Genomic DNA, 24354 nt, shown 5'->3' on the forward strand with positions numbered 1-24354 from the left:
TTAAAAAGTGAAGAAATATTTTGATACTATGCTTTGTTTTTTATTAATTAAAACAAGTTTGATACAATGCTTTGTTCCCATTCTAAGGTTGGAGCAAAAATCTTGATTGCTCATTTGTTTTTAGGTGATGTTTTATCTACAATGTAACTCTTCATTTGTGGATGTTGCTTTGTGTGTAGGGAGCTCGTTCTCCTGATGTGAACATCCCCAAACTAGGATTAATAATTAAAAATCTAAAGCTTTAACCAACCCAAATAAATGCTCATGTCTTTTCAAGTCATTAATAGAGTTGAAATTCATTGGTTGTGTAACATACCAAAAAGATTAATACAAATTTGATTTTTGCATTTACTTTCTCAACATGAACAAGTACAAAGGAAAATATATTCATCACACAATTTTATGACATAAAATATAAAACCATCAAAGTTGCCTAATACATTTCCGATACATAATTCTTTTCTACTCTTTTTAAGTTCAAAAATAAAACCAATAAAATTGCATGACTATCCATATCTCTTCCAATAATATTTCATAACTATTTACATTTTTTATATATAAATTATGTCCACTGAAAATCATATAACCAAGAATATTCATAACTATCCACATTTTATGTCCAATTAAAGTCATATAACCAATAATCTTCATAACTATCAACATTTTTTATACATAAATTATGTCCAATTAACATTACTTTAAAAAACATTCAAGTCAAAAACTTTGTTATCAAAATCATGTTATGACACCTACAAGATGCTGAATTCAAATCTCCATCCATACAAGAAAAGATAATAACTGACAAATAAAATTGCGTAGCCATTGACATCTTTGATACATAAACGTATATATTATTCTCAGTCAAAATATAAAACCACCAAGATCACGTCTGGTCCATAAATTCTGTCATTGATTACGTCTCCTATGTTTTGTCATTGGTTACGTCGAAGTCAAAAATAGAAATAAAACAATACAGAATCACATTTTTCAATTGCTCTTAGAACCGGTCTACACCTTCATATAGCGAACTATTATATACCTAATTCTACGTCTATAAATGTACACGTACATAGTGCCTTCAAACGCAAATAATTCAATCTGAGCTCGCAGTTCAGTGCTGATTTCAATTTGTTTTTAATAGGACCAGAAATTTATCTTTTGGTTTAGAAAATGGGATTTCTTTTCTGGGCTGTCACCGTGGTTTCAGCTCTTTTAGCAATCATTCTACTGGAAGTTGCCAAGGCCATATGGGTGAAACCACTGCATTTGAAAAAGTCCTTTGAAGCTCAAGGGATTCAAGGCCCTTCTTACAAGTTTATCTATGGGAATGCTCCTGATATTGTTAAAATGGCCAGTCAGGAGAAATCTAATACAAAGTCGCTGTCAGGACACAACATAGTTCCTCGAGTTCTTCCAGCTTTCAATGAATGGAGCAAAACCTATGGTACATGTCTATCTTCTCCATCTGAAAACATTTAAATGGGCTCAAAAGATTAGTTCAATATTTCGCAATGAATTTTATATCTATGGATTTAGTCACGGTCTCTACCCATCATACGGTGATGCAGTCCTATAACATGGATATTGCACCATGCTGAGTAGTAGCAAGAAGGGGAGGAGGATCATGCCATTCAATTGATTAAGTACATGTATTTATTTGTGATGCAGGGCATGAGTTTGTTTATTGGTTTGGAAATAAACCCAGGCTTTATGTTCCTGATCCTCAGCTGGTGAGAGAGATACTATCTAACAAATTAGGGAACTACAAAAGAGTTAGCGTTAATCCTAAGCCAATAAAAGATCAGGGGCTTCTGGAGTTACAGGGTGAAAAATGGGCACAGCATCGAAGAATCATTAATCCTTCTTTTCATATGGATGTCTTGAAGGTAAAATCTTGAAATTGCACAATTCTGAGAGCTTGAATAGATACTTGATCATAGATCTTGTTCCCATTGCAGTTACTTCTGGCAGGGTATTTCGTATTTTCACAACATTACAACATGCTTTACGGATTATTTCCCCTCACCCAATAAAATATATGTAACATTATCTTCAATTACACCAGTGTTCCACATTTATGCTTGTTTGACTCCTACAGAGGTGACACAGTTTTCTATTTACTAATGACCCATAATTTTTAAAATACATTTTCTGTCAGGGCATGATTCCTCAAATTGCGGAGTGTGGGACCAATATGATTGAAGAATGGAAGAAATTGGTATCTTCAGGAGCCAATGAAATTAATGTCTTGAAAGAGTTTTCTTGTCTTACATCAGATGTTATTTCACGCACGGCATTTGGAAGCAGTTATGCAGAAGGAAAATACATGTTCCATTTACTGTCGCAGCGAATCATGCTCGTAGTTGAAAGATCTCGAAGTTTTAATATTCCGGGTTCCAGGTTACTAATTTTAGCCTTACAAGTAATTGTTATTAGGACTAGCCTAGACATGCTTTATTGGGATGCATACACATGTGAGCATCTTCTTTTGCATTTTTCCATCACGCATAGTTTCTCAAAAAAGTTTCACATTTGCTATCTTAAAGTTATGTCTCTGAAAAATGTTACTCTGTTTACATAAAGTGTTTCAAGCACTTTCTTCTTTTAAGAAATAACTCTTATTTTGTAAAACTAAAGCACATAAGGAATTGATAGCAACAAGATAGAAGAACCACATGTGAGATTGAAGATTTCTAGAACAAATTAGAGGATTTTTGAGGATTTTCGCAGATGTAAAATTTAAACTCACAAGGAAAACAGAGGATAAAGTTTTTCTTTGTTTTCACTCCACAAAACTTATTATCATTTTGATTCATTTCATTAATTTATCGATTTATAAAACTGACACAAGCTGTTGAGTAGCTACAATGCACTCACAAATAATCAGCCTTAGTGCTCCAGGATAGAACTTCAACTGAACAACTTCCACATCCAGAAATAAGAGCTCCAAGTAATAATCATCCAGTATATATATCATATTGTGATAATCACCCTAGTTATACAGATTTTTTGTTTCATTTTTTTTCTGTTTGTGCAAGTATTTTTCCAATCACAGCAACAACCATAAAGAAGAACCTGCAACACAAAGTTCCTATTATTGACAAACCCTGGGTTAGAATGAACTGTAATAGCAATTCCTACAACAGCATGCTTCATAAAAGTATCTCATAAATCAGATTTATACCAGCCCCATTCAATTATCTATGCATCCAATGGAAACAATGATTAATCTTGCTTTGAGTTAGGAAAATACATGGTACAATCAGAAAGCACAATCTATTATGTAATGATCATAAATAAGTACCTGATGGTGTACAAGCTTGATTTAGCACAACTCTGCGATGGGGCTGCCTGGGTTCTAGTTCCAGATGGAAGGAAACAAGCAATCCTAATTGTGTGGATAAAGAACCCTATGCACTCCCAACCAAGAAGACCTAAGCAGACTTAGCTAGTCTATCGATGAGAACAATTAAAATGCAAAGGTCCGAGACAAGAGACAGAGTGGTAAAGAAGTTGAGATTCTTCGAGATAGTGTGGTCACCCTCATACTTGATCATACAGTCAGTGTGCAAGTTGGCAGCTAAAAAGAGGAGTGCAGTGCATCCCATACTACACCATGGTTGCATCTTTATTCCTAAATCACCACCAGGTGAAATGAACAGCAAGTCTCTCAGATTGATTGCCTCCACCATTAAAAAAGGGGAATGGTAAGCATACCCAATATATATCATTGGCCGAAAATTAAATTACCACAAAACCATTAAACCAGTTGAGCCAACCGATCCAAAGATCTATTGCCTCTACGCCATTGGTGAAGAGTTGGTCCATCCTGGTTTGAGGTAGCTCCTAGCATTTACCACTTATATGGCAGTAGTGAAAGCCAACAAACACCTTCATACCATGGGTAGCCCCTAGCATCCATCACCTTCATGCTGCTGGTGATAGCTGGCTAAATCCTTAATACAACCATTATCTCTTGGCATCTATTACCTACATGGTACTAGTAGAAACCAGATAAACCCTCCTAAATCATACTGAAGATACAAAGAATGGCTCTTGGCATCCATCACCTACACAAGACTGGTGACTGACAACTAAACGCCCTTAATCACATTTCAGATTTTCCTCCACCCAGGGCTCATGACTACATCCCAAACTTTACATGTGAGGAATGTAACAAAATAAGTGACACCTAATAATTGTTTACGCTAATAGACCAGAGGTGTCTGGCTGTTATTCTTAGGATGAAGTATTTGAACAACATTGCACACAATCCTACAACCATGAATTTTAATGGTTGCCCTCCTATCAAACTGCCACCAATATCCAAGCTCGCCTATCACTCTTAGAGTCTTATGGGAAGTATATACTCTCTGAACTAATAACTTAATCCTCCAAGTGGGTTACATATAAATCATTAACTTCTCATAAGCCCAATTTATTAGAGATCAATTGCAGGACTTTCCAAACTCATTCCTAGTAGGAATTATCCCCAAGTAGCTTGAAGGAAGGCTATCCAAGATCACAGTTACCAAATTTACTTTAATTTCATAGTTATACCTGATGGCATCCTACTTTATGGGAATATAATCTGAGTTTATTTCCATGTTCTAGCAGGCTTTCAGGAGCTGGTCCTAATCATTATTCAGCCAGTTCTTAATTGTCAGAACTACATATTGCATTTCCATCCCATAATCAAGGTTAAGGCTCTATTCCTAAGAGAATCTTAAACTGTGACTTATGACAGAGTAGAGAGAATTTAGTCACCAAGACCTATGTACAACTTTGTAAAAAATAAGCCAACTTCTATAATGCTACATAAAAAGAGGCAATTTTAAAATATCAAACACTTAACCTCAGTTAATCCCCTCTTTTTTAAATGTTAAGCAATATTTTGGAAGGTTGCCACTTCAGGGAAAATCATCCATAGATTTCAAGAGACTAGGTTTCATGAAACATTTTGTTTAACAGTTCATTTGCCTAATCTAATTTTTCCATTTGCATCCCTCCTATCTTACCTTTGTACACTTTTTCCTTCCTTACTATATTTTAACAACTTTTGCATGTACCCGATTATGAAGAGTCATTTTTAAAGTAAGAGGGATCAAAGCAAATTGATCCTATAATATTCGTACTACATACCCAGCAAGGGTGTCTAGCTACTTGTAGCTTAATATAAAGTCACTGCTTAATTTTGTAAGGAGGAATTTGTTAAGCTGGTGGCCCCAAGGATTTTTTATTTTTCTACTTATTTTCGGGCAGTAATCTTAAATTTTGTTTTTGTATGGAAATATTAATAATAATTCTTGCAAGTAGAATTTAGACAAAAGATCGTAAGGCAAATTCTAAAGGAGGGAAAGAAATTTGTGGAGCCACATATCATTTTTTGCAATATGCAATTGCTGCTTATTTTCAGCACCCTCTCCACTTTTCCAAAGCTTAATTTCAATTCCTAGGCAATAGCATTCCAATTTATCCTTTTGCCATTAACAAAAATTTCCATAGGGATACTCTATCAGGTTAAAATTAAGCAAAGAATGCTGTAAGGCAGCCACATGGGGGACATGGGATAATGTGTTCCCATTAATAGAAAATAAATGCCGCCCCCAAACCTCCGAGTTATAAAATTGCCTATGTGAAGCTTACAAATTGCAGTACTCTACTCCTGCTCACCTTTAACCTATGGATCACAGTTGTGACCCTGATTTCTTGTCTCTATTCTGGTTCATCCCAGTAAAATTCTTCCCAAACTCCCTACCACGTGCCATTTCGCTACCCTTTCCAGCGCGAAGCATTGGATGGAAATGGGGAACACCATGCCACATCAATGGCATGACTCCTCCTCTCCTAGTTCCGTACCCTTGTTGAACGGTTGGCCTCCTCTAGAATAAGTGTTTAGTCTCTCAAATTTTCCCAATTTTCTAGAATCTAGTTTGGTAAACTCACTGGACTTTTCCCTCTTTTTTCTATTTTCTATTTTTTTGTCATTTGTTACATGTATTATTATATGTTGAATATTATAGCAGCAATATATATCTTCATTTATTTTATTCCTGCTCATGCAACTTTTTGCAAGTTCTGTCCATACCTCATAAGCTCATTGTTTCGGATTGTTTCAGTTCCTGGATGTTATATCTCTTCTTACTTCGCTCATAATCCTCTGCTTGCTGCTGGTCCTATGCGCCTATCAATTCAAATGATTGTTCATTCTTTTCACTCTCTCCATATTTCAATAATGTTCTGGCATATTATATATTCCAGTGGCATCGTGTTTCCTTCTATCTATTGACATCATGCAAACTTTGTTTTTGATATGACTAGAGATGTTATAGCATTCATTATTCGGACAGCCTCCTGTATTATGGTGACGTTTTGCCATTCTGAAGAGCTGTTGGTTTTGTTATGGCATCTCTTCGTATGTTAACTTATTTTCTTTGATGTGGCTGTCCATTCCTCTAACTCGATGGTTCTTTTCCTCTATTCCATCAGCTCATATTCTTTGGACTGTACCGTTACCTGATTGTTAATGCTAGATGACACTAAGAGGGGATGGCTAATCAGTGTAAGCACAGATCTATAAACTTTTACCAATAACTTCCACAATAAACAACATGCAAATGCAACAACAATATAGAAACAAAGTAAATCAAATTTCCACACATGCAAAAAAAGAACACCAATATTTTTCACGTGGAAACCATTGGTCAAAGGGAAAAACCAGTGGGAATTAGTACACAAATATCTCATTACTGCAATAAAAAGTTTGCCCTGTTAGGAGAAATTGCATCCACCTGGTTAAGAGTATTTTACCCCGGTTAAGAGCTATTACAAAGACCTATTAAGATCTATCCAGTTAGGGGATTACAAAACTCATTATGAGAATCACCTTGTAAGAGGGTTTGCACTTCAGACCTATTATGATCTTGCTCACCCTATGAGGCGTGACCCTCTTAGGGGATTTTGTTTGCTAATCTGTTAGAATCAACAAGTGAAAGTAATTTGATGTTTGCACTCACTGCATGACAGATCCAATGTATCTCTGATCAAATGCTCTGCTTTGAATTGCTTCTAACACACTTCTACACTATCACACTATAACCGCAACATCAATAGTCATACCAACAGCCACTGCAATTTGATCTTTTGTCTCCTTTAATACTTGTCTTAAGGCGGTGGAAGAACCCTAAAACATGTTACCATCAGTCAATTCCACAGGCAATTCAAATTTCATGAGCAAGCACCAATCCATTGAAATTTGTGCTTGATGTCAGCCTAACACAATTCACTAGGTAACTAATATATCCTTTGACTTTGACCCTGTCGGATTACCAATTCATCACAGCTATGTTGGTTACTCTATTCTTCCTGCTATGACCAATTTAACTCATCAGATCTCTGCCCATACTTCACTCTGGTAGCTACAGCTCTAGAATTAGGTAGATATACCTATGATGAAGCTTCCCTATCAACCACACATGCTGAAACATAAAGCACATTGCCACACATCAAAAATCTTGCACCTGATTGTCCATTCACTGGTGCCATAAACACTTCATAATAATGACTATATAATCAATTCTTCTATCGGTATAGCTAGGCCATCAACTGTAGACTACTTTGTTGCTAGCAATGACAACACTGTAATTATGATCCATACATTTTGATGCCTATAATCACCGCAAACTTCATCATCATGCCAACAATCTCCCCCTTTGGCATTGATGGCAAGACTTAGTGAAAATTTGACTAAGTGTCAATACATGGGCAAAAATAAAAACTCTCTTCCATTAACTCCCCTTTTGATAAGCATACAAAATGTTTACTAGAAGTACTCCCCTTGACAAAAAAATTCATTGACTATAACTATTCCCCTTTGACAACAATGACAAAGGTATGCAAAATGAGAAAAAGGTCAAAACTGTTTACTAGTATATACTTAGATCCGCTTGAAAACATCTACAAAATTTGTCTTCAATGATTGAAGATCATTCTCCCAAGTCTTCAATAGATTTCCCACTATGACTATCTGACTCCTTTGCAAAAATGCAAACTACTCTAATGCATCTACTTGAAACATATTCACTAAAGCAAGTACAACCTCAGCTTCCTTCAATCTTTTTTGCAACAAGTCCATCTTGGGGATTAAGTTGCTCTACAACTCCAAAAATGTTGCAACTCTCTTTTCCCGCTCATTATTGTATGTCTTTAACTTATGATTTACTATTCCTATAGAAATTCCAAAATTGGTAGCTGAATGAGCCACTGGATCAAAACTTGCAACTAACCTCTTCAATTCTTCTTGTGTCTTTGCCTTCTTCTGCTCAAGATCTTGCATAAACTTTGAAAAATCACATATAGTGGCGAGTAGCTTACGACTATCTTGTAGTGCCTCCTTTACTTGGTTCACATTCACTGTCAAAGTGAATCTATTCAATGCAATTGATTGAACCAATTTAGCTGACCTCTTCTACTCATAGTCCTTTTGGACTTCAAATATTGCAGCATCCTCTAGACTTTGCATTTTCTCACTAGCTACACTCACCAATTTATCCAATTGAGCAATAGGTGTTGCACATGCATCACAATCAACTTCTGGCATCAAATCTGATGGTACATCCCTAGCTGATAGGATGACTTGAGCCTCTTTCTTTAGTGCGGAGCTTCTTTCTTTAGTGCTCTTATGATTTGCTTCTTTGCCTTAAATTGCATTGCAGTAGCAATGTCCATTAGCTCACTGGGGCTCAGAGCACTGACATCAATAGGCCCTTGAATGGCAGGTATGTCATCATCATCCTCTTCAACACCTTTCATTGAGAGAAGTAAATGTCTACGCTATAGTTTCTTGCTCCCTCTCCTTGTCTGCAGTCTCCTTTCATTGCTTCTCTTGTTCTCCTTGCACCTACACATTCTCAAGATGTGTTTCCTCATCCTTATGCTCATCTCCTTTGGTAACATCTTCTACCGGTACCTGCTCTTCCTCGCTGGTAGGTGCATTCTTCGTACTATCATTAACCATTAGTTTCTCCATCACTTGATCAATTCTTGTCATCTCAGGTACTTCCATTGGTTCCTTAAGAGCATTAGGGCTATCATCAATTGTGACCTTTACACCTCCAATATCCCATCCTTCCTCTATATGTGTAATCTATGGCTCCTCTTGTTCCTTTTGTTTCAGTTCATCGTCAACATCATGCACTTCTTTTTTCGGTTCCTCCAGTCCCAAAAACTTCTTAAATGTAGCTTTTGTCTCATCTTGGATAGATTGGATCTCATTGTTCAATAGCCTTATCAGCCTTTTCTTGGTTGTAAAGGTCAATCTGGTTTTACCAAGAATCTCCTTTTGTATTTCTTCCCTCAACAATTCTGATTGTAATTAAACTAAGACATATTCAAGAAGTTATATGTCTTTCTTAAGTGCATTTTCCATCTTGCTTCAACTTTATCATACAATGATGTATGTATTTGCCCTTGTAGTTCTATCAAAGCTTAACTTATTCATGCTGAATACTACAACATCCTCTATTTGTTTTCGCTCTTCAGCATTGAAACAATCATAGAATTTCTTGACTTCAATAAGAATACCCCATTTCTTAGCTTTATCAACAATTTTATTTATAGAATGATACTTGCTCATGTCAGGCTGAGTAGTCTTCACAGTGGGGGCAACAACTACTTTTAATTTCTTTTCATTGGCTTTCATTTGATTCAGTTCCTTCTTCTTCACTCTAATTATATTATCTCCTTGAGCTTTTCCTTTCTTTCTCTTATCAATAGTCTTCACTAGTTTTAATGCCTTCTTTCCTTTGGAAGGCTCGGGCTTATCATCTTTAGCAACCTTTTCCTTTGTTTTCACAGGTAGCATAGTCGGTGGAGTGGATTTCTCCTTTTTTATTGTAGTGCTTCTTGTTTGTCTCCCAATATGAGCTTTGTTAGTTAAAGACAACACTTAAACTTCATCATCACCTACAGTACCTAATGTACTCGCCTGTTGTGCCTTACATTGTGCTCTGGCTTCGTTAATTTGCTCTTTTGTAAAACCTTTCTTTATAGCAAATTGCTCAACTTCCTACCTAATTTTCTTCTCAATAACTGGTCAATTTAGCTGGCTAGAGACTTCCCTATCTTTCTCATCAAATGTCCCAAATATATGAACACTAGAACACCTTTGGGCTTTAGACAATAAGTCCTCTACATAAGCTCTCGATAAATCAGCCTCAACTTCATAGCCCATTGGCATAACCCATGAAGTTCTAGGCTGTACAACTTCCATCAAACATGTATCAATATCAAACATGAAACAAATAGTATCTTTGTATTTCTCAACAATAGTTGAAGAGATTCTCTCTTTGATGCATCTCTTTCTGGAAACTCTTGAAGTATCCCCATACTTCACCTATAAAATTGTTTCCTAGCATTCTAATGCAGTTCTTAATCTAAACTATTGTCAATGTGTCTTTTGACCATGTGATACTACCAACACCAAGAAAGAAATTCTGAAAGTAAAAGAACATACCCATGAATACCTAATTAAATTTCAAGGGTTGTCTCTTATCCCTTTTGATCTTCTCCATGTTAAAGTACAATTGATCTCTCATAGCTTCACAAAGATCAAAAACAACATTCTCTTTCACCGTCTTATATGCAATAAGAATGGTTGTTGTCGGTATACTATTCATCCTACTTGAATGAAACACTTTGTAGCCAATGATCACAGAAGCAAATCTCACCTCAAGATCAATGATGTCATCATTGTCATTGCCCTTCTATCCCATCTTGATTTGGTTAATCAGGTGACCTCATCTTTTTGGGCAGATCTTAACGTGGGCACTTCACTGATAGCACAATAACCAAAAATAGCATGGATTGCTTCCTTGCTGATCTTATACGACCAATCCAACCATATGAATTGATCATCTACACAGCTTAGAACATATCTCACTTCTTCATCCTCAAAGTCCTTCGAGAAATACACAATGTTTGTCAAACCCCTATCTGCTAAAATCTTATGTTCCTCCTTTAGTACCAAATTGTCATCACATAGATCCTTATGCTGATTGAATATTACTGTTGCACCCAAGTTCTCCAATTTACAGTGGATGTAAGCGCTTGGATCCTCAATGTTCATGACTTTGTAGGGCACATTGGATAGGGCACCCACCAAATCAACCTAAGTCAACTTAAAGAAGTATTTCTTGAATTATGGTCAAAGTCTTTCAGTAACATCAACAACAATTGGTCTAGCCATGATGAGATTAACAAACTCAAGCTTAGAAATTGATAAATACCTTCAAACTCTCAAAACTAGGGTTCCCATCGGGTCGACTTTGATAAATACCTTCAAACCCTCAAAACTAGGGTTACCATCGGATAGACTTAAACACGGCTCGCAATTCTACACCAGATCACCAACAAATGCTTCTCCCCATGGCTTAGATCACCTTGAATCACTCAAGTGAACACTTTATAGCTTCTAGACTGCTCTTCAAACATGTAAATGGAAAATGAAGTACATTGTTTATATGCGTTTACAAACTAGAATTTAATGCATCACCAGTTGAGCATAACTATGCACTGCATAACACCTAAGATCTTACCTCCAATAAAGTAAATCCTCATGCTATAGATCCAAAATTCACAACATATCACAATTTATCATTGTGCATCTAAATATGCAAAATAGATCTTACTGCACATTCTTCTAGGGGGTCCGAAAATTGATTTGACAATACTTGCTCCCCCTAAGCCAATGCAGGTTTAGTTTGTTAATTAATTCTCGACACCTAATGGCGATTATGGATCTTTTCGATGACTTGCTCTCATCCTTCATCACCCAAACTTAGTTCAGCTGGTTTCTAGTCTCTTCAATGATTGCAATTTGCTTCCTTTTCTAATCATTTGGCTTGTTCACCAATTGGTTTTCTTGATTATTTCTTGACCTGTTGAACCTTGCAATGTGTTCAATCTTATGACAATGAAAACCTGTCATCCTAATAGATCTCCTGAGTCCAACATTACCTATGTTCGTCCTCAATTTGCAGTTAATGGTCATGGGACCATTATTGTGGCAATGTGAACATGTGAGATCCCATTGGTTCTCATTCTAATAAGGAATTTGTCGGTTCACAAATGTCCCTTGATTATTCATATTTTGACAAATAATAAAATTTCCACTATGAACACTCAGCACAAATATATATTTCCTGTGGCAATGGCACAAGTTCCTCTTGTGATGGAGGTATTTGGTTCCAAGACTATATATTTCATTGACACATTAATTTTTGTTTGCCTTTATTCACGTGCAAGGTCCTTGTATTATTCAATAGTAATAATTAAGAATTGATCATTGGTATTTTAGCTTCAAATTATATTTGAGCATGATTCACAATCATATTTTCTTGCTTTGTTGATGAAATGATTGTAGTTCAAATGCTAAAGAAAACTTTGTTTTATCTTATAAGCACCCTATCATAAGCACTATCTTATCTTGCTATGTTATTTGCCTTTACATCAATTTAATAGTATGATTTACGAATGCTCAACATTGAGCAAATTTCAGCCAGAGGTTCTTATCAATTTAATCATCATCGGTTCCCTTAGATTGACAACAACCAAGTGATTAACATAATTGATATCTTGTTAGAAGCCCCTCCTCATGATCGTTGCTTATGGATCAGCTAATAATCAAAGTTTAGATTTTCACTTTCCTTATCCATCTTGCCTCTTCCCGCATCTTTGGAGTCACCACAACATTTATTTGAAGCTATTCTTTGACACTCTTAAGAAGTGTCATTCCTCCTGAATACCTAATTCATTATCTGATACTAATGGTAGTACAGACTACAACCATTCTGAGATTATTCTATCAACATAATCGTCTAGCACAGCTCCATTCAAGTCTCCACAATTCCGTTATTGACTTCAAGAATGCAATCTTGTGTACTCGCAATACACTGTAGTCATTCTACATAGTGATCGTTGCTACTTCACTGCAAAATTATTGATCAAATAATTTTGTGTTGCCATGTATATATTATGACTATTGATCTATCAACATCTTCCCTTGCTCGTATATAGTTACCGCCTTTATGTAGAACGTCAGGATCCATAGAAGTTATTGATTACCTTTGAAAATAATACTGATTCAATAATTTTATATATGAGCTTTCCTCATACTTGATTTTATTTAGATTATCACAACAAATACTTGTTGGATTATATGCCTTCGATTGGGGCTACATAGAGTCTTTCTGCTCTCAAGGATTATCCTCTTGCATTTTCACAATGACACTGTGGTATTAATGAACAATATCACAATATTTTGCACATAAAATGGTACACAACTTCTTCCTAGAGTCCCGATATTAGAATGTGCAATTGTTTGAAGGATTTGATATCAAGACAAGAATCAAGAGGCCTAATGGTTCAACAAGAACTTTATGGATTATTGTAGGTTTGAATTAGGTTGTGGCCTCTCACACTCACATTTTTGTCATTAATATTTGTATGATGCCATGGTGTACATAAGGCTCAAATGCTTCAAGTGTCACAACACGCTTATTAATTTGGGAGATAAATTTTCAACATCGGCAAGCATGGGTCAAGACAACCACAGAAGGATAGATGGGAGTTATTGGCTATTTACCATTGAGTTAGGATTCAAGACTTGAACAACATTGGATACCATTCACCATTCTTGGTTCATATGCTGGAAATGTAGGAGGGACCCTCCAGTTGTGATTGAATACCAGTGTAACGTGCATTTTGAAGTTGCCTAGCAAATTTGCAACATCATCTGTAGGGCCTATACATTGTGAGCAGCCAAACTATATTTCTCTAATTGTGAAATAGCACTAAGAAGTGTAAAATATGTTCTATAGTTTTACAAATTCTGTGTGAATAAAACAAATATCTGATTTGGCATTTAGATTCTAACCTTGCTCTGATACCATGTTAAAAATAGGATCAATTAATTTGTTCTGTAAATTGTAATAGCAATTGTGGATATTTTATGTGTTTTCCAAGTTACTATACGAATGAATATATATGTGATATAAAGAGGCATGTCTCTTGAGGAGACATGTCTCTTTAATTTATTAACTTACATTAGTTAAAGTTATAACACAAGTAATATACCCTCATATATATACATACACTCTTTTTTTTATAGGTAACATTTTGTCCAAGGGGTTTAGCTTGGTTGAAGCAATGATTTCTCATTGTGGAGACCCTGGTTCAAATCCCAAGAGGGACATCTTTGTGAAATTCTAAGTTGTGACTCTTGATCTTCCATTTGTTGTTTCTAGTGCGGTTGCTTGTAAGGAGCTTGAATAAGCTTGTAAGTCTCATGTTGTTGCTTGAATAAGCACAAGATTTGTGAATGATTTCAATATATATATATAGGTAACATTTTGAATTTTGTATTGATATTAAAAGGAGGATTTACATCAGATTGCCATATGCACTATTTGGTCAAATACATTAAAAACATCAATCTTCCCTACCCCATAGACATAAATAATAAATAAAACATAGAAACGGGCATTAACACCCTATGAAAACACAACAGTAGCCCAATCCCACAAAAATCGCCAACAAGGAGACGTTTAGGTGCCCATGGCAATGCTACCATCCGCCTTCGCCAGCCACTTGCGATTAGTCCTTGAACCATTTAGCCACCTCCTCCCTCATGAAATTTGGAGTGCTCTGGTCACCCTAACCTAACCTTGGCCTTGGCTTCCCGAGCAAAAAGGTACCTTGACGATGCTTGCTGCCACTTGCTCTTGCCTCTTCAGTCAAGGAGATGTCCACCCACATTCCTTTCACCGTGGATTCTCCCACTTCATTCTGATTTTTCCTCACAATCTGGTGTTGCAAGGGCTGTCCTAGAGCAGTCACACTTTTGTGCAGCGTACCCTGCCTATCCTCAATCGACACCCATATCTTCATCTGCAGGAATTCCACAACCTTCTTCCAACCTTGCTCTACCTGCGGAACATGCACCCCTTTTGGGCTTGCCGATGACCAGACAATCAGGGGTTGTACAAAATTCTCCCTTCCTCCAATCAGTCTCCATGGCTCATGTCCCATCTCCAATCCCACACCCAGAATGGCTTGTTCCACAATATCCTCCAACCCCTACAGCAATTGTGGGTCAACACATGTTGCCATGATCTTGCTGACTTCCTCCTTGGATTCACCCACCATTAGCGCCAATGCCACAAAGAGAAAAGCCACATCCAAATTGGAGTGTCTCTTCCAATATGAGTCCAAGTATTCCACTCCATACATTTGTTGGATACCCTCCACGAATTCCAGGTCATCAAACATAAAAATGTTCTTCAAACGCCTAACTGAAATCTTTCCTTCATAAGATTGCATCTAATTATCTGATTCAAGTGCAAAATTTGCCTCCATTTTCGTCTCTCTACTAACAACACTACAAAGTGTCATGTCTTTCCTCCTTAAATTCACACACTTTGAACAATCTGGAAGCATACTCTATGCAGGGTTCCAATAAATAATTACAAGCTCTAACACGCACTGGGGATTGCGATTTCATGAATGCTATCAAGGGAATGGATTCATAATTAAAGTTGTACTCCCTAAATTAATCAGCAAGAACACTTTATTTTTTGGCCTCTTCATTGTTTTTTCCACTTTTTAATTTAATTCAAAAAGTCTAATGTCTTCATAGATTTCGTTCTAAAACCCCAAAGTTGCATACGCCCATATTGGCCAACTTGTCTACGACCTTATTTCCTTCTTTATATACATGGGAAACCTTAAAGTCTTCAAACTCCATTAACAAACCTCTAATCCGCTTAATGTGTTTGTCAAGATGCCATGCTTCCAGCTTCCCTTTCTTAATTCCATTTGTGATTATCTCTAAGTCCCTTTCGAGATGCACTTTTCGGATACCCAATTTAGCCCCTAAGACTAAAGCTTCTTTTGCTACTGAACATTCTGCCTCATTATTCATACCATCCCTCAGTCATTTGGCCACAAAAGCAAGAGTGTTGCCCTAATGATCTCTCGCAACACAACCACAACCAAAGACCCTCAGATTTCCCCGAGCAACCTCGTCAAAGTTAATTTTAACTCATTCTTCCTCTAGTGGTGGCCAACACACCTTATCCCTTTTCAATTTAGGATTAGCCCTTGCAAGCCCATTAACGGGCCTATATAGATACACTCTTAACATAAGTTAATTATCCCATATATAATATTTGCCATATATTATTTATATATCTCATATATATAAATTTATCCAACAGAAATATAATATTAACCAGAAAAGATCATCACCTTCTAATAACTTTTACAAGTACAAGTGATAATTATTTCGAAACCATCACTTCCTCGTGATGTACACAAGGGGTAGGCCCATCGAAATCATGCAGTCACACACATGGATTTTCAGTCTCCCTCTGAATATCAATCTTCTAAGCTCCTCATCCAAATTTGTCTTTGTAGAAGTGTCAGACTCCCTTTGGATCTGATATCAATCTCCCTTTCTTGCAAAAATGTACTTGGAAGAAAAGATCAAGTCAAATAGCTCTTATAGTATATAATGAAATAAAAATAAGAGAGAGACTAATACTCAAGAATAATAACAATATTGGGAATAGTCAGTTATTCGTAAAATATCATAATAGTGTAATATTGTCTCTTTCCTCAAAACAATATAATTATTTTAATGTTCAAGTGACATTCTTATGTATAATTAATCATATTCGATATTCATAATTATACTTGAGTTGTATTCCATTTAATAATCTTAATGGCAATATTAAAAAAGTCGTAATATTACAAATAATTCAAATTATTAAATAACTATTAACATAGTTCTACTTACCTTGGCGGCGGGTCCATTTTATGTGTCCCATGATCTCCTACTTTATAAGTGACTGACGTGGACACCACTTATAATTATTATCTCTTTTCCAAGCTTCTTGGTGGGTCCACCATCCACATGGTCACCTCGGTTCAAGAAAGAATTATTTATTCCTTTGCCATGTAATATGGTCGAGACTTGATCCCCTCAAAATATATTCCTTGTGTTTATTTGCCGATCCAATAAAGTTATATTATGTGTCACCTTATAAATTCATTGGCAAATGGTGTGCTCTTTCCTTTGTTTCAACTGTGTGCAAATTGATGAGAATTTTCTGTCCAATATAATGCTGCTGACATAGTCAGTTTCCTCCCTTATTGCATCACTCAGTGAATTGGCCCTTTTCATGGCTATATCAACTGCACATATAATTTCTGTTTACTCTTCCCCTTTTGTTTCTGCTAAACAGTCCTTACTTGGCTCGGAATCTTGGGAGTTGATCAGTCCTGGGTTTGTGTGTGCGTTGTCATGTCCATCTACAAATGGTTGACAAGCTCTGTGCATGCTTCATAATACAATCAATATTCATTCCTTGTGCAATCTATCTGCATCTACACACATTATCGCTGTTCTAAAGCTTTGCTCGCTTCTCATACTCTAAAACGCTTCTCAATCTCCTAAACCAGCATGCATCCTTTGTCTATATCGCTGCTAATCCAAAGTAAAATGAAAATGTCCCCCTCAACAAATGTGTCAATGTTTCCATACTCTATCCAAAAATGTGTATTACATATTTGCATTTTTCTACATGTCGTCTGAAAATTTTCCTTGCTAGCTTGTTGCGAGTAACAGATATTTACAGTTCATGTCCCGGCTGTTGAGAGCAAGCAAGATTCATGTTTTGTGTTTCTTGCTTTCTGCTATCTGCTCGTAAATTATGCTGTTGAAGTGCAAGTATGGCAGATAAAATCATCAATGACCACTATACTTTCTTGCCTTCTTTCCACTGTGTGCCCAAAGTATCTGCCTTTTTCTGTTCACAGTTTGCTACTTGCCTTATTTCATGAAACTCTCAGAAGACTTGTCTTGTTTAAAGCATAGGCACGTTATCGTTGCAAATCGCTCTATGCAAAAATTGGCATTATAATTGGTTGTGCATATCCTCTTCTTTCACAGATCAAAATCCTCCAAAAATTCTTTGCATTTGCAGCCTAGCTCTGATGCCATGATGGAATTCAGGATCGCTGCAAAATGTACTAAGCACTACCTGTTCGGTATGTTTGTTCCAAAGGCAGTGATCTCTTTGTATTTGTATGGAGAATAAACCAAGAAGCATGGGTCATGTCTATTCATTAATAATGACAAACTTAATTGTAGTTACACACACACACACACACACACACACACACACACAGAGAGAGAGAGAGAGAGAGAGAGAGAGAGAATTTTCATGAATCATTATTATATTAATTTCTCTTCAAAAGTTTAATCTGACAGGTTTATCCGACTTAAGCTACCAAACATCAACAGTTCCTAAGGATTCTCCTTAATTCAAGTAAATGATTTTGGGGGAGAAGGATTTTGGTACTCAGGTTAACCAGAAATCTTTGGAGCATTTCTTTAAATCACCATGACTTTGGATGGGTCTTTGTAAGATTTGAACAGTTTGGTCGTTTGCTGTCTCATTGTGGTTACTTTTGGTTGTTCTTTGTTGTCTTGTTGCACTTCAGGTTCTATCCTCCTCTTTGTACAAGATTCTAGGCCCTTTCAAAACCCAATCAAAAACTATTGTGTTGTGCTTGTACTTTTTAGAAACTCTGAAATGTTCTATAACATAACTATTGTGGATGCCTTCATGAGTAACATTTCCTGTACAATCAAAACATTTATTAGGACATATAGATTAATAAACATTAATTATTATGGCCAACTACAAATTGCCTGTAGAAGTTCATTGACAATGCGGTATACACCTAACTGTTTAATGTGCCTCATATCTCACCCTACAACATGCATCTTTGAGAAAACCAACCAATGGATTCACATTTGTATCATTATTCATGTTAGCACAAATACTGCTTCCAAAAGAAAAACATATAAAGTAAGTATGGATCCATCAAGACAATCACCATTGTTTACGATGAATCTGATTGTCTTTTTTAAAGAGCAAAGTTCACATTTACAGCCAATAAAGCATAGCTATTACATGGGTTTTCCTTAGATTGTACCAATGTTGATCTCCCCCTTCATTTACCGTTCAGTTAATTACGATTCTACAAATTTTTCTTATAAATGTTTTTTCTTATAACGCATGTATGTTTCATCACTGAGAGTGGTGTTCACTAAGTTAGCCCAATAACATAGTGGTCAATATTAGAAAAGACTCAAGGAACACCTACTTGATATAAGCATATTTTTTTCCAAAGATTTCAGATGCAAAGGAATAAGCTGTTACAAATTGCCAGTAATTGCCTCGTTTATGGGAAACAACTAGTTATGTAAATACTTATATAAGCATTGCATTCTGGTGCAAATTTCCAAACCATCCTACAGGAAACTAGCTCCCAACTAATTACTAACTAAATCATTAAAAATGGCTTTCAAAAATAGAAACCTTATTTTTTCTAATGTGGAATTCAGTTCAAAACAAAAAAATGAGTCAAAATTAAATTTGAATCCAAACAAATAATTTTTTTTGGAGATTGGTATGATAATTCAAGGATATTGGAGATATAAATTACGCCCTTTACACACAAACGTATAAGTGCAAATTAGTCTATTATCGTTAATTCTCATTAATAGCCAACTCCTTTTACTCAAAACTTTTTGAATGTCATGTAACACAAACTGCTGCCTTTACCCGTGTGTGCTTACTGTTTTTTCTCATACAACTACTGCTTTGAATTTTTCTAAAGAGCAGGCTGCACAAAAGTACATTGTTCTCCCAAAAGCTAACCAGAAACCTTATTCTATTCCATCCATATTTATCAAGAAGTCCAAACATTATGTTTCCAAAAATTCTATCCTTTTATCTATTCGTTGAACATCTAATTTTAAAAATAGTTAATACTGGTTCTTAATAGAAAATCATAGAAAATTAATACAACATATTGCATCCAACTCATAAACTTGTTCTTGATGGTCATCTGATTTACCATTCTAGAGTCAAAACACATGAAGTAGGATCCATCCTTCTGTTAGGATAAACCACGGACAGAAATAAAAAAACTACATGCAAATATAACCAATAACAGAAAATAATAGATCACACAGAAATGAACACAAGGCACCAAGATTTAACGTGGTTCACCCAATCCTTGGGCTACGTCCACCAAACAGCGAGTCCGATCTTATTACAATCTAGTGATTACAACCTGATTACAATCCATAATCCCTTACAGCTCAATACCGCCACAAGAACCAATATCGCAGCACAACATAATGAAAAATACCCAACCCTAAACTCTTTTATACAAGTATTAAACTGCTTTAGGGTTATAACATGTCGGCCATAATTAGCCATAACTTTAGTGGCGAATCTATGAATGGTGAATAGTACCAAAACGAACAGTACTTTCCTGATCAATCACCACAATCTAACAATCTCCCACTTGGGGACTGATCAGGCTCCACACTAAACAACAATCTCCCACTTGGAGACTGATCTTGTAGCAAGACCACTACCACATGGGGCTCCCACTGGATCAAACCACCCTGGACTCTGCTGTTCTTTTATTCATGTTCAGTCTAAAAGACCAACTGAAGCTGAAGAGGAGTTCAGCTTCTCCCTTGTTACAACGTTTGTCAACATATCTGCTGGATTGTCATTGGTATGTATCTTCTCCAACTTTAACTGCCCATCCTCCAAAACTGACCGAATGAAATGGTACCGCAATTGTATGTGTTTGGTCTTAGAATGCAGAGCTGAATTCTTAGCAAGATGAATGGCACTTTTACTATCTGTGAACAAATAATTATCCTTCTGAGGATGTCCCAATTCTTCCAAGAAGAACTAAAGCCATATCATCTCTTTGGCTGCCTCTGTAGCAGCAACATACTCTGCCTCTGTAGTAGATAGAGCATTAATCTTTTGTAACCTAGAAACCCAGCTCACAGCTGCCCCACCAATAGTAAAGACATAACCTGTGGTACTCTGCCTAGTATCAATATCTCCTGCCAAATCTGAGTCAACATAGCCCTGTAAATCAGTAGTAGAGCCCCCAAAGTGTAAACACTTATTGGATGTTCCTCTCAAATATCGGAGAATCCACTTGACAGCATTCCAATGCTCAAATCGTGGATGACTCATATACCTACTAACGACTCCCACTACATGTGCAATATCTGGCCTAGTGCATACCATAGCATACATCAAGCTTCCTACAGCTAAAGCATAGGGTACCTTGGATATCTTATCCTCCTCTTCCTGTGTCTTGGGACACATCTCCTTAGTCAATTTCAAATGACCAGGTAAAGGTGTGCTGACAGCTTTAGCATTCTCCATAGAGAAACGTCGCATCACCCAACAATCTCCCCTTCGATGCGCATACCAGGTGCTTATGCGGGTCAAGAAGGCACCGGGGAGATTTGAACCCATGACCAATCCAAAACCAGGCTCTGATACAACTTGTTAGGATAAACCACGGACAAAAATAAAAAAACTACATGCAAATATAACCAATAACAGAAAATAATAGATCACACAGAAATGAACACAAGGCACCAAGATTTAACGTGGTTCACCCAATCCCTGGGCTACGTCCACCAAACAGCAAGTCCGATCTTATTACAATCCAGTGATTACAACCTGATTACAATCCGTAATCCCTTACAGCTCAATACCACCGCAAGAACCAATATCGCATCACAACATAATGAAAAATACCCAACCCTAAACCCTTTTATACAAGTATTAAACCGCTTTAGGGTTATAACATGTCGGCCATAATTAGCCATAACTTTAAGGGCGAATCTACGAATGGCGAATAGTACCAAAACGAGCACCTTCTTCCTAAATAAAATCGTTTGTGTGGCATAGGGAATTTTCAAGTACAATTATTCCGATTTCTACAAACTCTTCCGCAAGCCTTTTTCCTGTCTAATCCCCACTTATAATGCTGTAAAGATATAAGCAGTCTAGAGAGATTCCTAGATGAACCATAGAAAAAGGGGTGTAATTGCTGACGTGTATAACTAATTAAATATGAATTTTCAGGAAAAATATCTAGTTTTATCTCTTCTCTATAAATTCAGTGAGGACTAACATATTTTGGGAATAATTTATTCGTAACAGGTCTCTTCCTACAAAAAAGAACATGCAAGAATGGTGGTTGACAAAAGAGATCAGAAAATGTGCAAGACAGGTGATTGAAAGCAGGGAGAGAACTGTTCGCACTGGAAAGTCAGCGGACTACGGTACTGATTTACTTGGACTCATGATGAATACCAACAAGGAAGAAAGAGAAGCGCAGAATAACATTCGCATGACAACAGATGAAATTATTTCTGAATTGATAACTTTCTATACAGCGGGACACATAGCTACGGCAATCCTCTTGACATGGACCATGATCTTGTTGGGAATGCATCAGGACTGGCAAGAACTAGCACGTGAAGAGGTCTTAGAAATGTGTGGAAAAAAGGATTTTCCAACTGCAGAGACCGTGAATAGCCTAAAGATTGTAAGAACAAATAGCATAAACCCTGCCCACATTTCGTTTCTTCCCTTGCTGATCTATAACATGTTAGGTTTTCACAATATTCTATTTAAACCATTTGAATGAATGAATGAAAGATTTTTAATGACGTAAATGCTGGGAGAAAAAGCCGAGAAGAATTAGCAGTCAGTATGTGTTTCCCAGAAATTTGTTCTGTTCCTCAAATCTATTTTAAGACGAACTTCGATTAATATATGGTGTGCACTTACTGATGCAGATGGGAATGATTCTCAATGAATCCTTGAGACTTTATCCTCCTGCAGTGGCAATGCTCCAACGAACGGATAAGCCGGTAAAGCTTGGCAGATTCTCAATTCCTGCAGATACTGAATTTCATATCCCAATCCTTGCAATGCACCATGACCCAGCTTTTTGGGGAGACAGCGTGAACGAGTTCAATCCAGACCGGTTTAGAGCAGGAATTTCAAAAGCTGCCAAACATCCGAATGCATTCATACCATTTTCAGTAGGTCCCAAGATTTGCATTGGTCAGAATTTTGCACTATTGGAGGCCAAAGTGGTACTGACCATGATTCTGCAACAGTTTTCCTTCGGGATTTCACCAAATTATATCCACGCACCAGTACATTCCGCCGTGCTCACTCCTCAATTTGGAGCTCAGCTCAATCTCCACATGATCTAAGTTAAAAATATGACAAGTGGCAAATAAATAATTGACATTCCGAGGTCCTGAACTTCGACATCTTAATCATGTGTTATCAAAATGGAGCCGGTAAACAGATCTGTCTACAGGAAAGAGGGAAACCCTTTTTTTATTTTTTTTATTACAATTTTAGGGTATGAACTTCATCTAACGTTAATGTTGTGTAGTTGGAATTCAATAAATTGATCATCGCACTTAGGCCACTTGGCAACCTTGTCATTTGGCCATTTTTCCCCATACAATCAATTTACAGTAAACTTCAAATTTTAATTAGATTTTATTTATTGAAAACAACAAAATAAATTTATTAACAGCGGAGGCAAATCAGCCAAAAAAAAATCAATGAAACATTGAAGTTCACGTTTAAAATTAGGAGGTTGTTTTTTAAGTGAAGCAAAGCAATAACTTCACTTTCAAAAAAAAATAGGCCACAAAATGTTTATATAGAATGCATGTTATATTTAATTATTGAGTGAAAGATTTTAAATGGATTATGATGTGTGGTGTCAATTATTGTACTTGTTGTAGGCTAGTACTGTTGTAACCACTTTGCACAAGTACTATATTAGTTTATCATCTATAGACCAATCAAAAGTAATTATTTTTGAATAATTTAGATACTTATAAAGTTTTTAAATTCATTTATTAGTTTTATATTTTATACATATTGTATGAGTGGTTGAATTGGTTTTGTATTAAATGAGCCCTTTTTTCGAAGGTTCTCCATATTGCAATCTTTTCGGCTAAAAATGTAAGAGGGAAAATAAACACATTTATAAAGACATATAGATAAAGTATCAAAAGAAAAACTTGATTTTTTAAAAATAAATATAATAGAAGTTATAAAAATAAGCTACCCTTTAATCTGGAGTATTTCATTAAAATGTTTATAGATAAATATACACTAGCAAGACTAAATTACTATTTAATTGAGTCTATATATTTTGATACTAACATGTAGCAAGTAAAATGCAATAAAACAAAATTGTTTAGCTTTAGGTATGTGATAAACTAATGTTGAAATATTTTATTTCTAATTAATAAATTTGTTTTATGTTAGAGTTTTTTTTTTTGGAAAGAAGGGAGTGGAAGTCCATTTTTGAAAAATTAATTTAATATCAAGAATATAAATTATAATT

The 24354-nt window shown here is 36.1% G+C and overlaps 1 protein-coding gene and 1 long non-coding RNA gene across 2 annotated transcripts; one reads left to right on the top strand and one right to left on the bottom strand.

The window, feature by feature from the left end:
* The first annotated feature begins 993 nt into the window (after positions 1 to 993).
* LOC149565063 (cytochrome P450 734A1-like) lies at positions 994 to 23457 on the top strand. The gene is made up of 5 exons (XM_089818615.1): positions 994 to 1444; positions 1669 to 1886; positions 2159 to 2400; positions 22128 to 22515; positions 22769 to 23457. Exons 1-5 carry the CDS (start codon positions 1171 to 1173, stop codon positions 23192 to 23194), a joined length of 1548 nt encoding a protein of 515 aa, XP_089674741.1. The 5' UTR covers positions 994 to 1170; the 3' UTR covers positions 23195 to 23457.
* Positions 2765 to 22896, bottom strand: LOC149565064 (uncharacterized). Its single transcript, XR_016361995.1, has 2 exons — positions 22761 to 22896; positions 2765 to 3075 (listed from the first exon to the last, which is right to left on the bottom strand). It is a non-coding gene; the product is annotated as an uncharacterized LOC149565064 (long non-coding RNA).
* Positions 23458 to 24354: the final 897 nt, after the last annotated feature.

This window comes from Cupressus sempervirens, chromosome 3 (genome assembly GCF_028749045.1).
Source record: "Cupressus sempervirens isolate cs-2001-9-10 chromosome 3, ASM2874904v1, whole genome shotgun sequence".
Lineage (NCBI taxonomy): Eukaryota > Viridiplantae > Streptophyta > Pinopsida > Cupressales > Cupressaceae > Cupressus > Cupressus sempervirens.

Bases quoted from the DNA above. Each gene is read 5' to 3' on its own strand.
- LOC149565063 (XM_089818615.1), top strand. From the start codon at position 1,171: ATGGGATTTCTTTTCTGGGCTGTCACCGTGGTTTCAGCTCTTTTAGCA. The intron at 1,445-1,668 runs GTACATGTCTAT...TTTGTGATGCAG, and splicing joins TGAATGGAGCAAAACCTATG to GGCATGAGTTTGTTTATTGG. The intron at 1,887-2,158 runs GTAAAATCTTGA...ATTTTCTGTCAG, and splicing joins TTCATATGGATGTCTTGAAG to GGCATGATTCCTCAAATTGC.